The following is a 15,366-nucleotide window of genomic DNA, read 5'->3' as shown; positions in this document are numbered from 1 at the left end:
CTTCCGTATTAATTTTGATTATAATTTCAAGTATAATTTCTTAGTGGTAAATATCATCGAGTTATAATTTTTTCGTAGCTAGCATCACTAATTATAGCTTTTAAGTAAATTTACAGATCAGGTTTAAAAAGTATAATTTCATTCGATACCGAAGTTATTATAAAAATTTTAAATATTATTAATCATAACAAAATCAAGATTTTTATATTTCTATTTTTACTAGATATGAATAACAATGATTTATTGTATTCATATTTATATTTTTCGATATTCTATTCTGCAAAATGTCTTTGTTGCGCATAATCTCGTACCGTTGAATCTAGCCTTAAATGTAACTATTTCTATGTTGTACTAAGCGAAAACTACAAAACACAAATTCTAAAGCGTATTGGATAAATTGAACGTGTTTTTAAAGTTAATCATAAAGCTATTTTTTCCTTAAACAAACATATATATACTTTGTATAATTAATTAACAATACTGAGCAATAAAAAATTTTCAGGAGCAAACATTTTATCGTAATTCGACATAAATCAATACGAAAACAATTCTTCACAGAATACACAACATTAGAAAATTTAATACTTCAAACATTGAAATGTAAATATAAAATGAACACATAGCGTAAAAAATGCAAATTTTTGGGCTTGAATTTAAGTCCAAATATAATTGAGTACCAAACAATTCGATAATTCAAATCTACATAAATATATACTATTATAGTAAATTTTCATTATATAATAAACACATACGAATAAACAAAAATATTTTACATATACTAAGAAAAATATGACACCTAATTTGTGACATATTTTTAATTAGAGACACTACTTTTATTATGTTCCTACATTCGTATTATATTCAATTATTCCCAGACATTTCAAATTTGTATCACACACTGCATCATGTAGGATAAGAATACAAATTATTTTCTATTTAACACGCTATATATATAAGCAGTGTCCATTGGGTAGAGTTAATATATAATAGATATGTTCAAAGAATAAGTTTTCCATGAACAATAAATCTGACTGGTTTTTAATGATATAAGTACATTCATGTGCATTGCACATGAATAGTGCACCTTGTGTTTCGATAATATTCTTGTGCCTATAAAACATGAATAATCTTATGTCAAAATCCATTGTCATTATATGAGATTGTTTTAAACAGTGATCCTTCACAATTTTAACTACAAGTCGTTAATAGGACAGTGCTTCATTTTCTCAAACAGTAACAGAAGGATCAATTTAGAAATTTTTCGAGAAACGTTTCAAACGTTTTAATAGATATAGATGAGCAAGTCTCATTTATGGCACATAATAAATATTTTAGGAATGTTGATTTAGTAAAAAATGTCCATATAAGAATGGAGCTTTCGTAAATGTACCAAAAGCAAAGAATTGTGCGAACTTTTTCACTCTTTTTTTGCATAAATAGTGTCTAAATATCATAGAAGCAGCGTATATTGACACTGAGTTTTGGCAAGATACAGTATATATGCATATCAAGAAAAGCTTTCAAAATAATATTAGTATCAAATACGATAATATCGTGTTATATAATGTGTAAATGCGTTTTATGAGTTACGCGCGTGCATACACAATATTTAGAATCATTTTGTCTAATACAAATTTACTTAAGAAACTTGATTAAAGATGTAGTTAATCATACCATATAATATCACAATACAAACGCTTACAAATATTTCACAATTAAAAAGAAACTCTAAATATTAAAAATTAAAACGTCGTTTATATAGATCTTATTAAGTAAATATTTGCAAAACTAACAAAAATATAGAATTATAAATATCTTTTATGCTAACAAATGTACTTAAATTTGATATTTTTATTTGATAAATAATGGTATTTCAGAATGATAAGAACTTATAAGAAAAGATACAAAACTTCATGTAAATTATGCAATTTTCTAACGATATAAATGGGTGTATATGTATATATTAAAAAGAATATATTAAAAGAATTTTGTGCCACTTGAAGTGTGCTCTAGTATTATGATATAAAAGTACACATCAGTGCATGTGCCTTTCAACATACCTCTAAAGAAGTACACAAACAATGTACTACAATGTATGTACTTAGCTTAAAGAGCAATGCACAATTTATGTTGGGCGGAAGCGGTGACGTAATAAGTTTATCAAACCCATACCAAGGAAAACACCTTTCTTCAGAAATCCGAATCTCAGAAAGTATTAATGCACCATTGATAAATGCAACATTGTCATCTAGAAAGATTAGATCCTGTCTCAGAGTCAGTAGCCGTTGACAATACGTATGTTGGTGTATAAGAGAGCAAAAGATGTACAGCGTCTTCTCGATCAAGAGCACGTAGTTGTTGTATTAAAGACCCTACAGTGCAATCAGCACCCGCCGTATTAAATAATCTATGAAATAACAATTTTTATGAAGTACCAAATTAATTAAAAATTATAATAAATAACGATCTTTCCTTACCTCAATGTTGGGCTGTCTACTGTACTATCTAATTGAGCGACTCGATCTCCTAAACCTAGTCTTACAGCAAGTAAACACCAATCTCTTCCATGACGATCAGGTGGATCGAGCATCTGCGCTAATCTTCTTTGTACAGCAGCTTTGATGTGTTTTATTGGCTGCTTTGGCCCAGGAAGACAATTTTCTATTAATGGTAGTCCACAACTTACCATTTCCCACACAGTTTCTTCTTGACCATTTAAAGGGTTTTTAAGTGTTGCTTCTTCTAGACCTTTATCAATTAAAGCCGATATAATTGGTGCTGGTTCCCATGAATGTATTACCTGTGAAATTATACGAAACACATTAAGTACACTTTGATTATATTACATTACTCTAATTTATTTATTATTAAGCAACTAACCTCATCATATTCTCGAAGTTGACTAGGACTTAGCCAATATCTTTCAAGTAACATACCAGGTGCAACTAATTCAATCGTTGTCTCTATAGCATCAAGAATAATGCTGAAAAGAGCGAAACATTGAGCGTTAGTACCTCGCGGTCCGCGTACTCTTATCTCTATGCAACTTTGTTCTTCTTCTTCGAAAGTAATAATACTTTCGCAAGGTCCAATACATAATTTGGATCCCCTCCACCACTGATATAAATCTGAGTTCGATGGATCCCATGTTTGAGTGATTTTTCTCAACTGTGCCTATACAATATTATATCATTATCAAAATGTCGATTATAAATACAAAACGCGAACATTACGTAGGTGCTTATTATTAGAGCATACTTGTAAATGCGGAAATACTGCAATCAAATGATATAAAGGTGCTTCAGATGGAGAAAGACGAAGACCAGTATGAGGCATAACATTAGAACATGATTTCCATGGTTCCCATAATCCTGGTAAACGTTCAACGAGATTTAAACATGGAATTTCATATTCTACTTCATCATCATCTACCTCGCACTGAAATAAAATTACGTTGTTTTATAACACACAAAAAGTTAAGATCATTAAATAGATATATAAAAATATACATACCGGCACGCACAAATTTACGGCCTGTAATGCTTGTAAAGCTTGTCCTGCAGGACAAGGGCAACGAGCCTGAAAATCTTCTAAAGCATAAACACCTGTAGTACGACCACCAAGACGACCTCGTTGTTCTAGACTTAACTGCCAGTTTATTACATCTTGCCAAAACCATTCTGGACTTAATACTACTAAATTCCCAGGAAGAAGCATACATTCCCCTAAATTCTGAAAAGTAACATCTAATTCATGTATCAAGAATGAAAAATAAATTAAGAAACTATAGAAAACAGAAATACAAACCTGTAATTGTAATCCAAGGTGTCTACAATGTTCTAAAGAAACTAATGGATTAATTTTCCTCACTTCTTTTAAAAATTCCTCCTGTGTAAGCATAACTGGAGGTACTTCTAAAGATTGCACATATGATCTCCAAGATTCAGCAAGACCAGTCCACACTAGTGCACTCTATAATAAAATTATAAAATCTTTAACAATAAAATACAAGGGAAAAGTATTAAATAATACACTGATGCAGAAAATATATACAAGAGTAGTTTCTTAATTGCATTGGACAGTAGTGCACGTATGTATTAATGGGATAAAGCATTAGAGTAATTAATTAATAAATTACAGCTTCATTATACGCATCACTTTTATCAAAGGAATTGAGAAATAGTTCGACCTGTTTATCAAGATTCGCCAAGGGCACGTACGAGGCCGCAGCCCGCGGCGTGTCACGTCGGAGAATACTTTCTGCAACTTCCGGTCCTTCCTACATCATGCATTGCATGCAGTAAGGCTGATGTTAATAAACGTTAATGACCAAATAATCAGCAACTAAAATATATGTTGTTAGTAAATTGATCATGTGATAAAGTGATAGCAGATTTAAGAAAATTTACTTATAATATCTTTTTTTTTTAAGGAATGTGCTTGATTAAATGTCGCAAATAATTATTTTAATCAGAAATTATGAATAATACAAAGTATTATATTTGGTGAGCTTAATTACTTGTACATATATATTAAATCAACCATGCATCATGAAATGACCATGGATTACTGAATCATAACTTTAACAAAAAGGATTGCATCATATTTAGGAATGAATGCTTTGTTCAACATAGTATTAATATTGCGGGATTTGAAATCAAAGAGACGTGAATCGTTTAAATGTAATTGGCACTATGCAAATGAAATGACCCAATTCTAAACAGAATCGTTTTGAAAATGTTAATGCACACATTTATTGCATGCTGTACAAACACTGGCGATATCCCTGTAAAAAAATGTGGAAGTATAATTATGTACACAAATATATTAAGCTGAACCTAAACCTTTTAGTATTTTATATTTAAGCATAAATCTTTTAATGATATATAATTTAACTTTTTTTTTATTAAACGAGTCGCTCGTGCAATCAAGCGTGAGGTGATTGCAGATTTTTGAAGTTTTTGTGTTGAATTGTGATTCTTGGATGTAAATCATAAATATTCAAGTATCATTAAATTTCTATTATTATTAATAACATACTTTCTATCTAAAAAAAAAAGAAAAAAAAAATCAATAATATATTTAACTATGATTTACATCCTATATTCTCAACTTAAATCAGATGATCTTGATTGAATGATCTTGGTTTTCCTTATTTTTTATTACATATGACGACATGCAATAGTTTAATTAATTCAATCTTTTAAAAATTTATTTCCAATGAATTTTTAATCTTTTTAAAAGATTCAATCTTTTTAAAATTTAATCTTTTTCAATTTCATATTCAATATTTTTAAAATTTAAGTTTGTCAAATTTTGTTAAATTTGATAATGAATTATTACATTTTAAATTAGTCAAAATTGAGAGACTCGTAATATTTTTTAATTGACAATGAATAATAATATAAAAAAATTGTTTTGTAGTAAGTGTATAAAATGTGACAAGTATGAATACTTTCATAAATTGTATAATCACTTCACCTCTAAAAATTCCATCCTTGCATTATTCAAGTAAGATCTTAGAAGTTTCAGACCAGGGCTAGAAGGATTAGTTGCATCCACTGCGACCATTTGAGGTTCATCTCCCAAAATTGGTGTGAACTCTCTCAAAAAAGGTAAAAGTGGGGCAAGAAGACTGCCACTATTTGAATTTGGTGCAAGAGGTTCTGGAGCATAAGTACCAACCAGTATTACTTTCACATCATTATATTTGCCTCCAAAACCTATTGTATAAAAGCATCTTTGAGAAAACTATAATTTATTAATAAATATAATTATTCTTTCTTATAAAAGATTGCCAAAGTTACCAAAATTTGTTGATGCAATACGATCTGAAATAAATCGTAGCCAAAATTTTACTTGCTGAAGTTGTACAGTAAGTGGTTCTCTAAGACTGACTGTAATAAGGTGCACAGCAGGTTGTTGAAAAGTCAGTACATAATGATAAGATGCCAAAAATTCCTCTCGACCACATAATTCCCAAAAAACACATTCTCCACCTTGTTCATTAAATTTATGAATATGTATACTATTATATAATCACAAAAAAAAAAAAAAATCGCGTGAAGTTACATTCCTCACCTACATTACCGCGACTCCATTCTACACCTTGTGTACCTTCATATTCACTGTCACTATATTCAAAGCTAAGTGAGCCATGCTTGCTAGTTATATCTAATTCAATACTTGGTTCCCTCTGTACAATTAAATTATAAAAAAATAAAAATGTTATTTTTTTGTCTTTAAAAATTGCTTTTTAATAGTATATAAAGAATAATTACCTTTGCAGTATAATTCTGACTTCTTGATCTTCTAAAAAATCCAAAACTAAAAATGCCTGACTTCAGAGAATTTATTAAAGATGATTTTCCTGATGCACAATGTCCTAAAAGTCTTATATGTAAACGATCTATTGGTCTATGTGTTGGTTGCAACTGTTTAATATAATTTTCACGTTGAATAGGCTACAATATTAATTGATATTAGCATAATAATGTCAAATGTAATAAAAATGGGTTATTTAATAACATACATTTCGAAGCTTATCCAACAATGATGCAATATCAGGATATCCATATTTGATCGCTGTCACATCTGCTCTAATTCCACGATTTGTTTTATCAACGTCACAACCAGCAAGGCACAAATGTCTAACAAGATTAATGAAACCATGTCTAGCAGCCACATGTAATGGTGTTAAGCCTTTCTTATTTGGTGTATCCAGATCTATTCCATTTTCTATTAAAAAAGTTACCATTCCTTCATCTCCTGATTCACAAGCTATATGTAAAAGCGTATCTTCTTTCTATTTAAACAAACAGATAAAAATTAATCATACTTCATTTATATTATCTTTAAATTACATTATATTAAATATTGAAAAATCTCACAGAATCTTTCACATTTAATGGTGCTCCTTGCAGCAGCAATTGAGACACAGCCTCAACACAGCCTCGTTTAACAGCACTAATCATTGCTCCACCAAAACCTTGAGAGGCTTCTGACTCCTACAGAAGAACAAACATAGTTATTTAGTATTATATTATTTTATGTACATATTGTGTTTCATAATCAATTATACTACAATATACAATTACAAAGTCATATATTTTTATATGCACGTGTTGATAAAAATTTTTCCTTAAAAATGTATTATCAACATGAATAACATTTTTCTATACTATTATATAACGCTATATAAAAAATTGTAGACATTGTATATTATAAAACATAATTAAGGTACATATATACTCAATAAAAAAATTTGTTACATTTAAATTAATAATGTATATTCTGTGAGAAATAATATGTATGTATGATGTATAATTGGTATGTAACTGTACAGATGATACTAACATTAGTCACGCGATGTACATAAATAAACGTTATTTCATAAGAAATCAAAAAAATTATTGTGAATGATTGAAAACAAAAATTATAGTCAGCTCTGGCAATTACAAAGGAAATTATAATATTGCATTCAGGAACAGACCGTGAGGATCCAAGGATGTTTAAGGCACGATTCTGCAGTTCCTCTTTCTCTAAAAATCAAATTTTTTGCTATTACTTCATTCTACTTTAAACAATTCTTATATATTACTTAAACTTAGAACTTTTAACTTTACTTCTAAATTTTGTATACTTACTTTGGATCCTTGATCAACAAGGATCGTATGAAATCTTTGGCAATTTCAGATACTGAACTGAAATATTCATTGTCAAATTGATATTGACAAGCAGCAACATTCGCATATGTTTCTTGTTTATCTTCACCTAGAAATGGTGATGCACCACTTAAAAGAATGTATGTTAGAACACCTACTGCCCAAAGATCAGTTCCCAAACTGAGTGGTTCATAATTTACAATTTCAGGAGCAACAAACTCAGGTGTACCAAATAATGCTCTATGTTCTGATCCAGGTACTAATCGATGTGAAAGACCTAGATCTACATAAAAAATTAAATCAGAGAAATTTGTATTAAATTTTTATAATATTCACAATAATATTCCTTAACAGGTGCCTAATAGTTATAATTTACCTATTAATTTTATACTTGGCATTGGTGGTGGAGTTGATAAAAGAATATTTTCAGGTTTGATATCTAAATGAGCTACTTGATGAGAATGTAAATGACTAAGTGCCATTAAAACTTGACGAACCTATAAAAATTTTAACTACTCAGTATTTACTTTACATTAACTGTTTGGAACTATATTCTCTAAAAAACAATTACAAACCACATGTGCTGCTTCTAATTCACCAGATGGTACCCAATGAAAAAGTTCTCCTCCTGAAATTAATTCTAAAAGTAAAACAACTGTTGTGCCTGTGTCAACAACTCTGTGTAATGAAACAATATTTGGATGTCTTAGTCGTGCTAATAAACCTGCTTCTCGAGCTAAAACAAAAATTCAATAATTATCTAAAAATATAATATTAGATATCTAAAAATACTTACCAATATCTGCAGCTGCCACGCCTCTGGCAACTCGTCTTTTTCTCATAATTTTGGCAGCATAAAATTCTCCACTTTTTATTTCCATACATTTTCGTACTATTGCGAATTGTCCTCTACAATTTATAGTTATATAAATACTTATAATCTTATGTATTCATTGTAAATATTGACTGTGAATTACATTATGACTTACTTGCCAATTTCTTCCAATAATTTGTAATTTTTTTCAATTGGTTCATGGTGAACCTCCATTAAATTGTCCCACTCAGGACCTATTTAATAGATAATCATTTTTACATGTGAAAAATATTTACTTTATTTGCATTACTTTATCAATACAAATAGTTCTATATCTTCTTTTAATAAAACAAAAAATACAGCTGATATTAAAGCAAAAGTAATGAACTAATAAAAAATAAATTTTCATAAACATAATATTATTTTAAAAAATATCTATATGTACATATAAAAAAGAATACAAATGTTTACAAAATAACAAACATTTTATTTCTACATGACCAGCTTATTTAAAGAAACATTATTTACAAATATTTGTCAATGCAAATAAAAGAAACAAAATAAAACGTACATTCTCTAATTTTTTAAAATTAAGACGTGATACTACACAATAATAATTATTTATTAATAGTCGTTGTTCAAAACTAACAGAACATAGACACCTGTCAATCCTGTAGTAAACAGATATGAAAATCACTTCCATACATAGCCACGTGGATGTATTTTCATTAAGATCAGAATAATTGTTTATTAAAAATGTTGTTGATACGCTTCGCATCCCTTGATCATACCAAATCGCGAAGAAATATTAAACATCTGCCAGCCTTGACAGAAACATCGACACGATATTGTGTAGAAAGATTAAAAACAATTGAAAGGAAGTCGGTTTTTACCACCGTTCGAAGTTCCCAATTGGCGAGACGTGCCTGGCATCATCTCACAATCATGCTCATCGTTCAGTCTATCCGAACAGTTTTAAGTTTCTCAAAGAGCCGTTACGAAAATTGTGTCCCATTCGTCGGCCTTCACTCATGCCGGCCACCCTACACACACAATCGATATACCTGTGTCGCGTGAAACGCCACCTTCCTTAAAATGCATTGCAATCTCGTACAACCTTCTCTTAATTTTTCAAACCACTCGAATTGCTTAATTCATAATATCATTAATCAACATATACAATCAAAATTACTATAAAACTATAATGAATGAAATAGGAAACTACCTACCTTATTAATTTTTCAGATTACTTAACTAGAATTTCACGTTTTATGAAAAATGAAATACGAATTGTCAGATATATTTAAAATTTTTGTAGAAGTTCTGAATAAAAATTCAATATCTCAAATAGTAAAAGAAATTTAAATTATTTGAGATATTGATGTAGGTATACTTTGATGAATAAAGAATTTGTCAATTTTTAAATTTTAAACAAAATATCGCCTACTTAATGGAACTTAAATCAATAAGGTGTAGTATGTGTAAATTTCGAGTATGAAATCCTTCAGAAGGTAATATATAATGGTATTGCATTATAACTTTACGAAATATTAAACATGTAATGAAACAATTTATAAAATGTTGGTGTATGTATATAAGTATATTTAAAATTAATTTAATAAAATATATTAATAAACTAAAATTTTACAGAAATGATTTTTAAAGAAATAAAATTGAGTATTGCTAGTTTAACATAGATAGGGATGCAAACTGTTAAGAAAAGTGCATAGATAAATACAATATTTGCATTAATCTTTAATACCTTATCAAAGTATTTTTATTATTATGAAAATGCATACAGACAAGCAAATAATACTTTGCATAAACATGAATTAAATTTTAATAAAATTATCATAGACATGTATTATTAAATGTTAACACAAATAAAAGCTTTAGTGCAATATAAATTCAATATTCTTAATCTTTCATAGATTCTTCTGAAACTGGTGCAGGTTGACTAGGCTCATTGTCTGATTTCTTCTTCTTGCTTCCTGATACAATGTCATCAATTCTTAGCAACAAAATAGCAGTTTCAACAGCTGTTTTATATGTCTGCAATTTCACAGATAATGGTTCCCAAATACCGCGCTCTTTCATATCTACTAATTCACCAGTTTCTCCATCAATACCCCACATCAATCCTTCAGTAGCATGTTTTGCACGCAATGCAGTTAAGGTTCTGATAGTATTTGCTCCACAATTCTGTGCAAGAGTTCTTGGAATTATTTCTAATGCTTGTGCTACAGCTTTATAAGGCCACTGTTCTACACCTTCAAGCTTGGTTGCTTTCTCTGTTAGAAATTTTGATACTGCCATTTCTACAGCTCCTCCACCTTTAACATATAAATATAATATAGTAATTCATATTTTATAAGTACTCGCATATGTATTATACCATTTTAATAATAAATTACTGATTACCTGGTACTAATTTAGGTTCAATAAGAAGATTCCTTGCAACATGTAGAGCATCCTGTATGTTTCTTTCAGTTTCATTTAATACATCTTTGCTGGCACCTCTTAAAAGTATAGTGCATGCTTTGGGATCTTTACATTCAGTAATAAAGCAGAAGTATTCATCACCAAGTTTTTTAATTTCAAAAAGACCAGCTTTAGTACCAACATCTTCCTCTCGTAATTCTTCTGTACGATTAACAACAATGGCCCCACAAGCTCTTGCAATTCTATTAATATCACTTTTCCTTGTTCTACGAATAGCAGAGATTCCAGCTTTGACAAAATAATGTTGTGCTAAGTCTGATACTCCTTTTTCAGTAATTACTACATCAGGTTTTACAGAAATAATATCTTCACACATTTTCTTAACAAATTCCTCTTCCAATTCTAGAATTCTGGTAAAATCTGTATCTTTCATAATTTCTATGTTAGTTTGAGATTCTCCCTTTTTATATTCCAAGGAACAATCTAATAAAACTATTCTTGGATTTTTAATATGTCTTCTCATTTTTGGATGAGTAACATCTTTATTAAACATTATGCCCTTAAGAACAGTGCTATCTTCAATAGTACCACCAGGAATTTTTTCTACCTTTGCATAACGTTTTATATCTATTTCTCTTCTACCATTCTCTTTAAGCATAACAGTATAAACTGCATCTAAAGCAATTCGACATGCTAATTCACACCAATGTCCAATAAATTTAGTTTTCACACATGAATTAATGACTTCAATCAATTTGTTTCTATCATTGCAATCCAAATCCACACTAACTTGTTCATTAAGAATAGTAACCATATCCTCCAAAGCTTGACGATATGCTCTTATTATAACTGTAGGATGCATATTTTGTTCAAGAAAAAGTTCAGCAGTAGCTAATATTTCTCCTGCTAATACAATAACTGATGTAGTACCATCTCCAACTTCTTCATCTTGAGTTCTAGCTATTTCTATCATAGATTTTCCAGCAGGATGTTGTACTGTTATTTCACGTAATATAGCATTTCCATCATTGGTCATAACTATACCACCCATTGGATCCATTAACATTTTTAACATTGCTCGTGGTCCCAGACATGTTCTAATGACATCTGCAATAGCCTTTATGAAAAAAAATATATAACATTAAAGAATTTATAGATACATTTAAAATCTGTAATTATATTTGAATTTATTTTATAAAATACCCAGATGAACAATATGAAATTAGATAATTATATGTTCATTTCAAAATTAAAAAATTTATTCAATATTTTACATCTAAATTATTGATATTATTTAAATGTAATAAATATTAGTTATAAATAATATAAATGGATTTAAAAAAAAAAAATACACGTGGGCGTATGAGCATTTGATGAAAGCCTTAAAAGGTAAATATGTAAATCATACGTTGCAGAAACTCACCTTCCCGGCTTGGATATTTTCTCTTTGAACTTTTCGACCGGTATCACGTTTTGTATTTTGACCTGCAATAATCAAAGCATACGGCATCACGAAAAAAAATTTCTTGATTTAATATTTGAACAAATGAAAAACAATTAACATTGTTTTAACATACTTAAAACTACAATCGGAGCAGCCCTTGGACCAAACATTTTTCTTCAATTTCTGAAATAGTAAAATACTGTGACAGAAAACGATACTCAAGTACACGCCTGACTTTTCTAGAAGAAAACGAAAGACGAGACCCTGTAATAATTGGTTAGAAATGAGAATGACGATTGGAGAATAGTCCTAGCGTAAAATACTTTACTAAATGTACATTGCCAACAAAAATGCAAAATATCCCTATGATTTTCTTCGCCTTTAGTGTTCTAAAAATGTCTAAAGTAAATAGTAATATAAATACAATAGAATTCTTTATTATTTATATAATATTATATATATCGTAAAAACAAATATTTATAATAAAAATATGGAATACTGGTTGAACAAATGAATATAAGTTGAATACGATCCTTACAAATTAATGTACTAAAAGTATTTTTATATTTGTTGGTTTTACTAATCTTGATAATTGAAATACTATTACTAAACGCAATGTATAAAGCCATTGTTCTAACAAGAAGAGTGCAAGTCGTTCGCGTCACCGAGTTAGTTAAAGCTTTGCAGGTTTGTAGATTTCGTCTTGCAGTTTAAGAAAATATATCATTATAATCACAACTACTCAATAGTTTTTGCGATATTCATAATTAAAGTTTTCTTACATCCCAAATTCTTAACTTATTTCCAACAAATTTCACGTTAGGTCTTGGTCTAATGGCGACAGTTAAGGATTCTGAAGCTGGCAGAACCAGGTTCGATTCCCGTCTGTAGTTGTAGTCTCTTTTTTTCCACCTATTTTTTATTTTGTATTCATTTTTCGTCTATAAAAACACTGTAAATATACAATTGTAAAAAAAATTTCTTAACAAAAGAATTTATTTTTTACGCTATCTTATGCTAGTATATATTTGTTACAAAATAATAAGAATATTATGCAAAAAAGCAGTCTTCTATAGCAATCTTATTCATTACAGGAAAAATATAAATAATTATTAACAATAAATTAAGTAGCATGAAATTATGTACAAACATTGTATAAGAATGTTGTCTATAATTCCAACTTTGCTCTGCAGCTATAAATGTTCATGAATTAATTACAAAAACTTGGAAATTTATTGATTTTCTACTGCCGAAATAATTTATTAAAATGTATTAGGAGAACATAACCAGGAGAAGTAACTAGTTCGAATAAAAATTTTCCCGCCTGCGATCAGCGCCATCTATGATTTTCGTCCAAATGCTCGGAAAAGTAATCACACAAAAGAGTGTAAGCTTAGTATTAACATAACCTCTAGTTGTAATTAAATAGTGTAAGTTATGAGCTATCGTTTTCCCACCTTTCATTAGTGATAGCAGAAGGTTCTGAGAAGACAATATTTTGCTGAAATGAACAGGCACGTGCAAGTATAGAAAATTATTGGACTCATGGAATATCATCGGAATAGATGCCAAGAATTATATTTTATAGAGAGAGAAAGTTGAAGCAGCAATACAAATATGTAAGGTATGATATGTCTATTGAATTCTAGGTCGGCTAACCATATCACATACAAGATAGAAATCTTTGATGGTCAAATAAAGATTTAGAAAATGGAGATGGTTTAGGCAGACAAAAAGGAATACAATTGATTTAGGTGATGGCTCCTTATAACAACAAGATATGGAGAATACAGTGAGATTGAAAGGTATGTTGTATTCCTGATTTAAATAAATATTAATATCAGTGGTCAAAGACAGTGATCATCGCTAATGCGTTAAGTTTCAGAATGATGGGTTTGAGGCATATAAACAAAAGAGAGAGGTTCGAATGAAAGCAGTGAGAAGAGGGAATGCTTATTATGCGGATACAAGAAACAGAAAAGGGGCTGCTTATGTATCAACAGAGAAAAATGTGTGGCATCGACATGGAAATATGAGGATCATTGAAGAGATGGAGAACGAACACTTGGTAATAGTTGTGAAAGTTAAAGATATATTGAATATAGAGTGTAAATGTTTTATTAAGACAAAAATGTGTATAAATTTTTATAAGAATTTGGCGTCTTTAAAAGCCATAGTAGTAACGGGTTTGTTTATAGAGCCAATGTCAAAATGGGGTAAAAGGTATGTCTTCACTGCTGATAATTATTGGAGAAAGAACCATTTGGTTGACTGATTTGTAAATGACCAATGATTTAATATGAAATATTATTGACGACGTATTTGTTTTATTAAAGAAGACTGACAGACATGAGTAATACTTATTTACAAGAGTCATCTACCATAGGTGACGTAAGTAATAGTTAATAATATTACAATGGCTTTTATATCTATTTTTTAAAAATCTAGACTTCTATATTAATATATTAAATAATTTGTAATTTGAATTACAATAATCAATAATAAATTTTAATAAATTTGATTTTAAAAGTATTTTACATTAGTAAGACTAATATATTTGTTATAACTAGATTATAATGAAGACAACTGTTGGTGACATTGAGTTAGAATTATGGGTAAAAAGAACTCCAAAGGCAAGTAGAAATTTGACACAATTATGTATGGAAGGTAATTAGGATGACACTATATTTCATAGAATTATCAAAGGATTCATAACACGAGATGGTGATCCCATAGATCCGGGAGATGGTGGTGGAAGCATATATGAAGAACCATTTAAAGTGGGACTATATTTAAAAATAAAACGAATTCCTTTTTTATTCAAAAATAATTATTGGATATATGTGTTTTAGGACGAATTTCATACACGATTACGTTTTCGTCGATAAGATTTAATTGCTATGGCTTATGCTGGAAAAGATGGCAATGATTACCTTTAATGGTAATTACCTTTAAATAGGGTATCCTTCAATTTCTCGATTTTTCCACGGATTTATTTCATA

At 29.3% G+C, this 15,366-nt stretch overlaps 2 protein-coding genes across 2 annotated transcripts; both read right to left on the bottom strand.

Moving 5' to 3' along the window:
- Nucleotides 1-1,971: 1,971 nt before the first annotated feature.
- Nucleotides 1,972-9,414, bottom strand: LOC108549439 (death-associated protein kinase 1). Its single transcript, XM_017902809.1, has 20 exons — nucleotides 9,372-9,414; nucleotides 8,654-8,732; nucleotides 8,461-8,573; nucleotides 8,240-8,400; nucleotides 8,041-8,161; nucleotides 7,647-7,947; nucleotides 7,493-7,541; nucleotides 6,891-7,007; nucleotides 6,533-6,805; nucleotides 6,282-6,464; nucleotides 6,082-6,196; nucleotides 5,808-5,999; nucleotides 5,482-5,723; nucleotides 4,190-4,279; nucleotides 3,808-3,972; nucleotides 3,514-3,732; nucleotides 3,259-3,438; nucleotides 2,881-3,174; nucleotides 2,478-2,800; nucleotides 1,972-2,407 (listed from the first exon to the last, which is right to left on the bottom strand). The coding sequence occupies exons 1-20, from the start codon at nucleotides 9,412-9,414 to the stop codon at nucleotides 2,245-2,247; spliced, it is 3,423 nt and encodes a 1,140-aa protein (XP_017758298.1). The 3' UTR covers nucleotides 1,972-2,244.
- An 828-nt stretch (nucleotides 9,415-10,242) lies between these two features.
- CCT3 (chaperonin containing TCP1 subunit 3) lies at nucleotides 10,243-12,679 on the bottom strand. Its single transcript, XM_017902807.1, has 4 exons — nucleotides 12,498-12,679; nucleotides 12,344-12,405; nucleotides 10,900-12,037; nucleotides 10,243-10,811 (listed from the first exon to the last, which is right to left on the bottom strand). Exons 1-4 carry the CDS (start codon nucleotides 12,532-12,534, stop codon nucleotides 10,396-10,398), a joined length of 1,653 nt encoding a protein of 550 aa, XP_017758296.1. The 5' UTR covers nucleotides 12,535-12,679; the 3' UTR covers nucleotides 10,243-10,395.
- Between the last annotated feature and the right edge of the window lie 2,687 nt (nucleotides 12,680-15,366).

The sequence above is a fragment of the Eufriesea mexicana genome, unplaced genomic scaffold, assembly GCF_001483705.2.
Source record: "Eufriesea mexicana isolate 0111107269 unplaced genomic scaffold, ASM148370v2 scaffold2021, whole genome shotgun sequence".
NCBI lineage: Eukaryota > Metazoa > Arthropoda > Insecta > Hymenoptera > Apidae > Eufriesea > Eufriesea mexicana.
The sequence above is the reverse complement of the archived record's forward strand: the minus strand, read 5'-3'. Positions and strand labels throughout refer to the sequence as shown.

Excerpts from the sequence above, each read along its gene's own strand:
- LOC108549439 (XM_017902809.1), bottom strand. The coding sequence starts at position 9,414 with ATGATGCCAGGCACGTCTCGCCAATTGGGAACTTCGAACGGTG. Across the intron at positions 8,401-8,460 it reads CGTGGCAGCTGCAGATATTG|CTCGAGAAGCAGGTTTATTA; the intron begins GTAAGTATTTTT and ends TTTTTGTTTTAG. Across the intron at positions 5,724-5,807 it reads TATTGCATCAACAAATTTTG|GTTTTGGAGGCAAATATAAT; the intron begins GTAACTTTGGCA and ends TTTATACAATAG.
- CCT3 (XM_017902807.1), bottom strand. The coding sequence starts at position 12,534 with ATGTTTGGTCCAAGGGCTGCTCCGATTGTAGTTTTAA. Across the intron at positions 12,406-12,497 it reads TGCTCCGATTGTAGTTTTAA|GTCAAAATACAAAACGTGAT; the intron begins GTATGTTAAAAC and ends TGATTATTGCAG. Across the intron at positions 10,812-10,899 it reads TGAACCTAAATTAGTACCAG|GTGGAGGAGCTGTAGAAATG; the intron begins GTAATCAGTAAT and ends TATATGTTAAAG.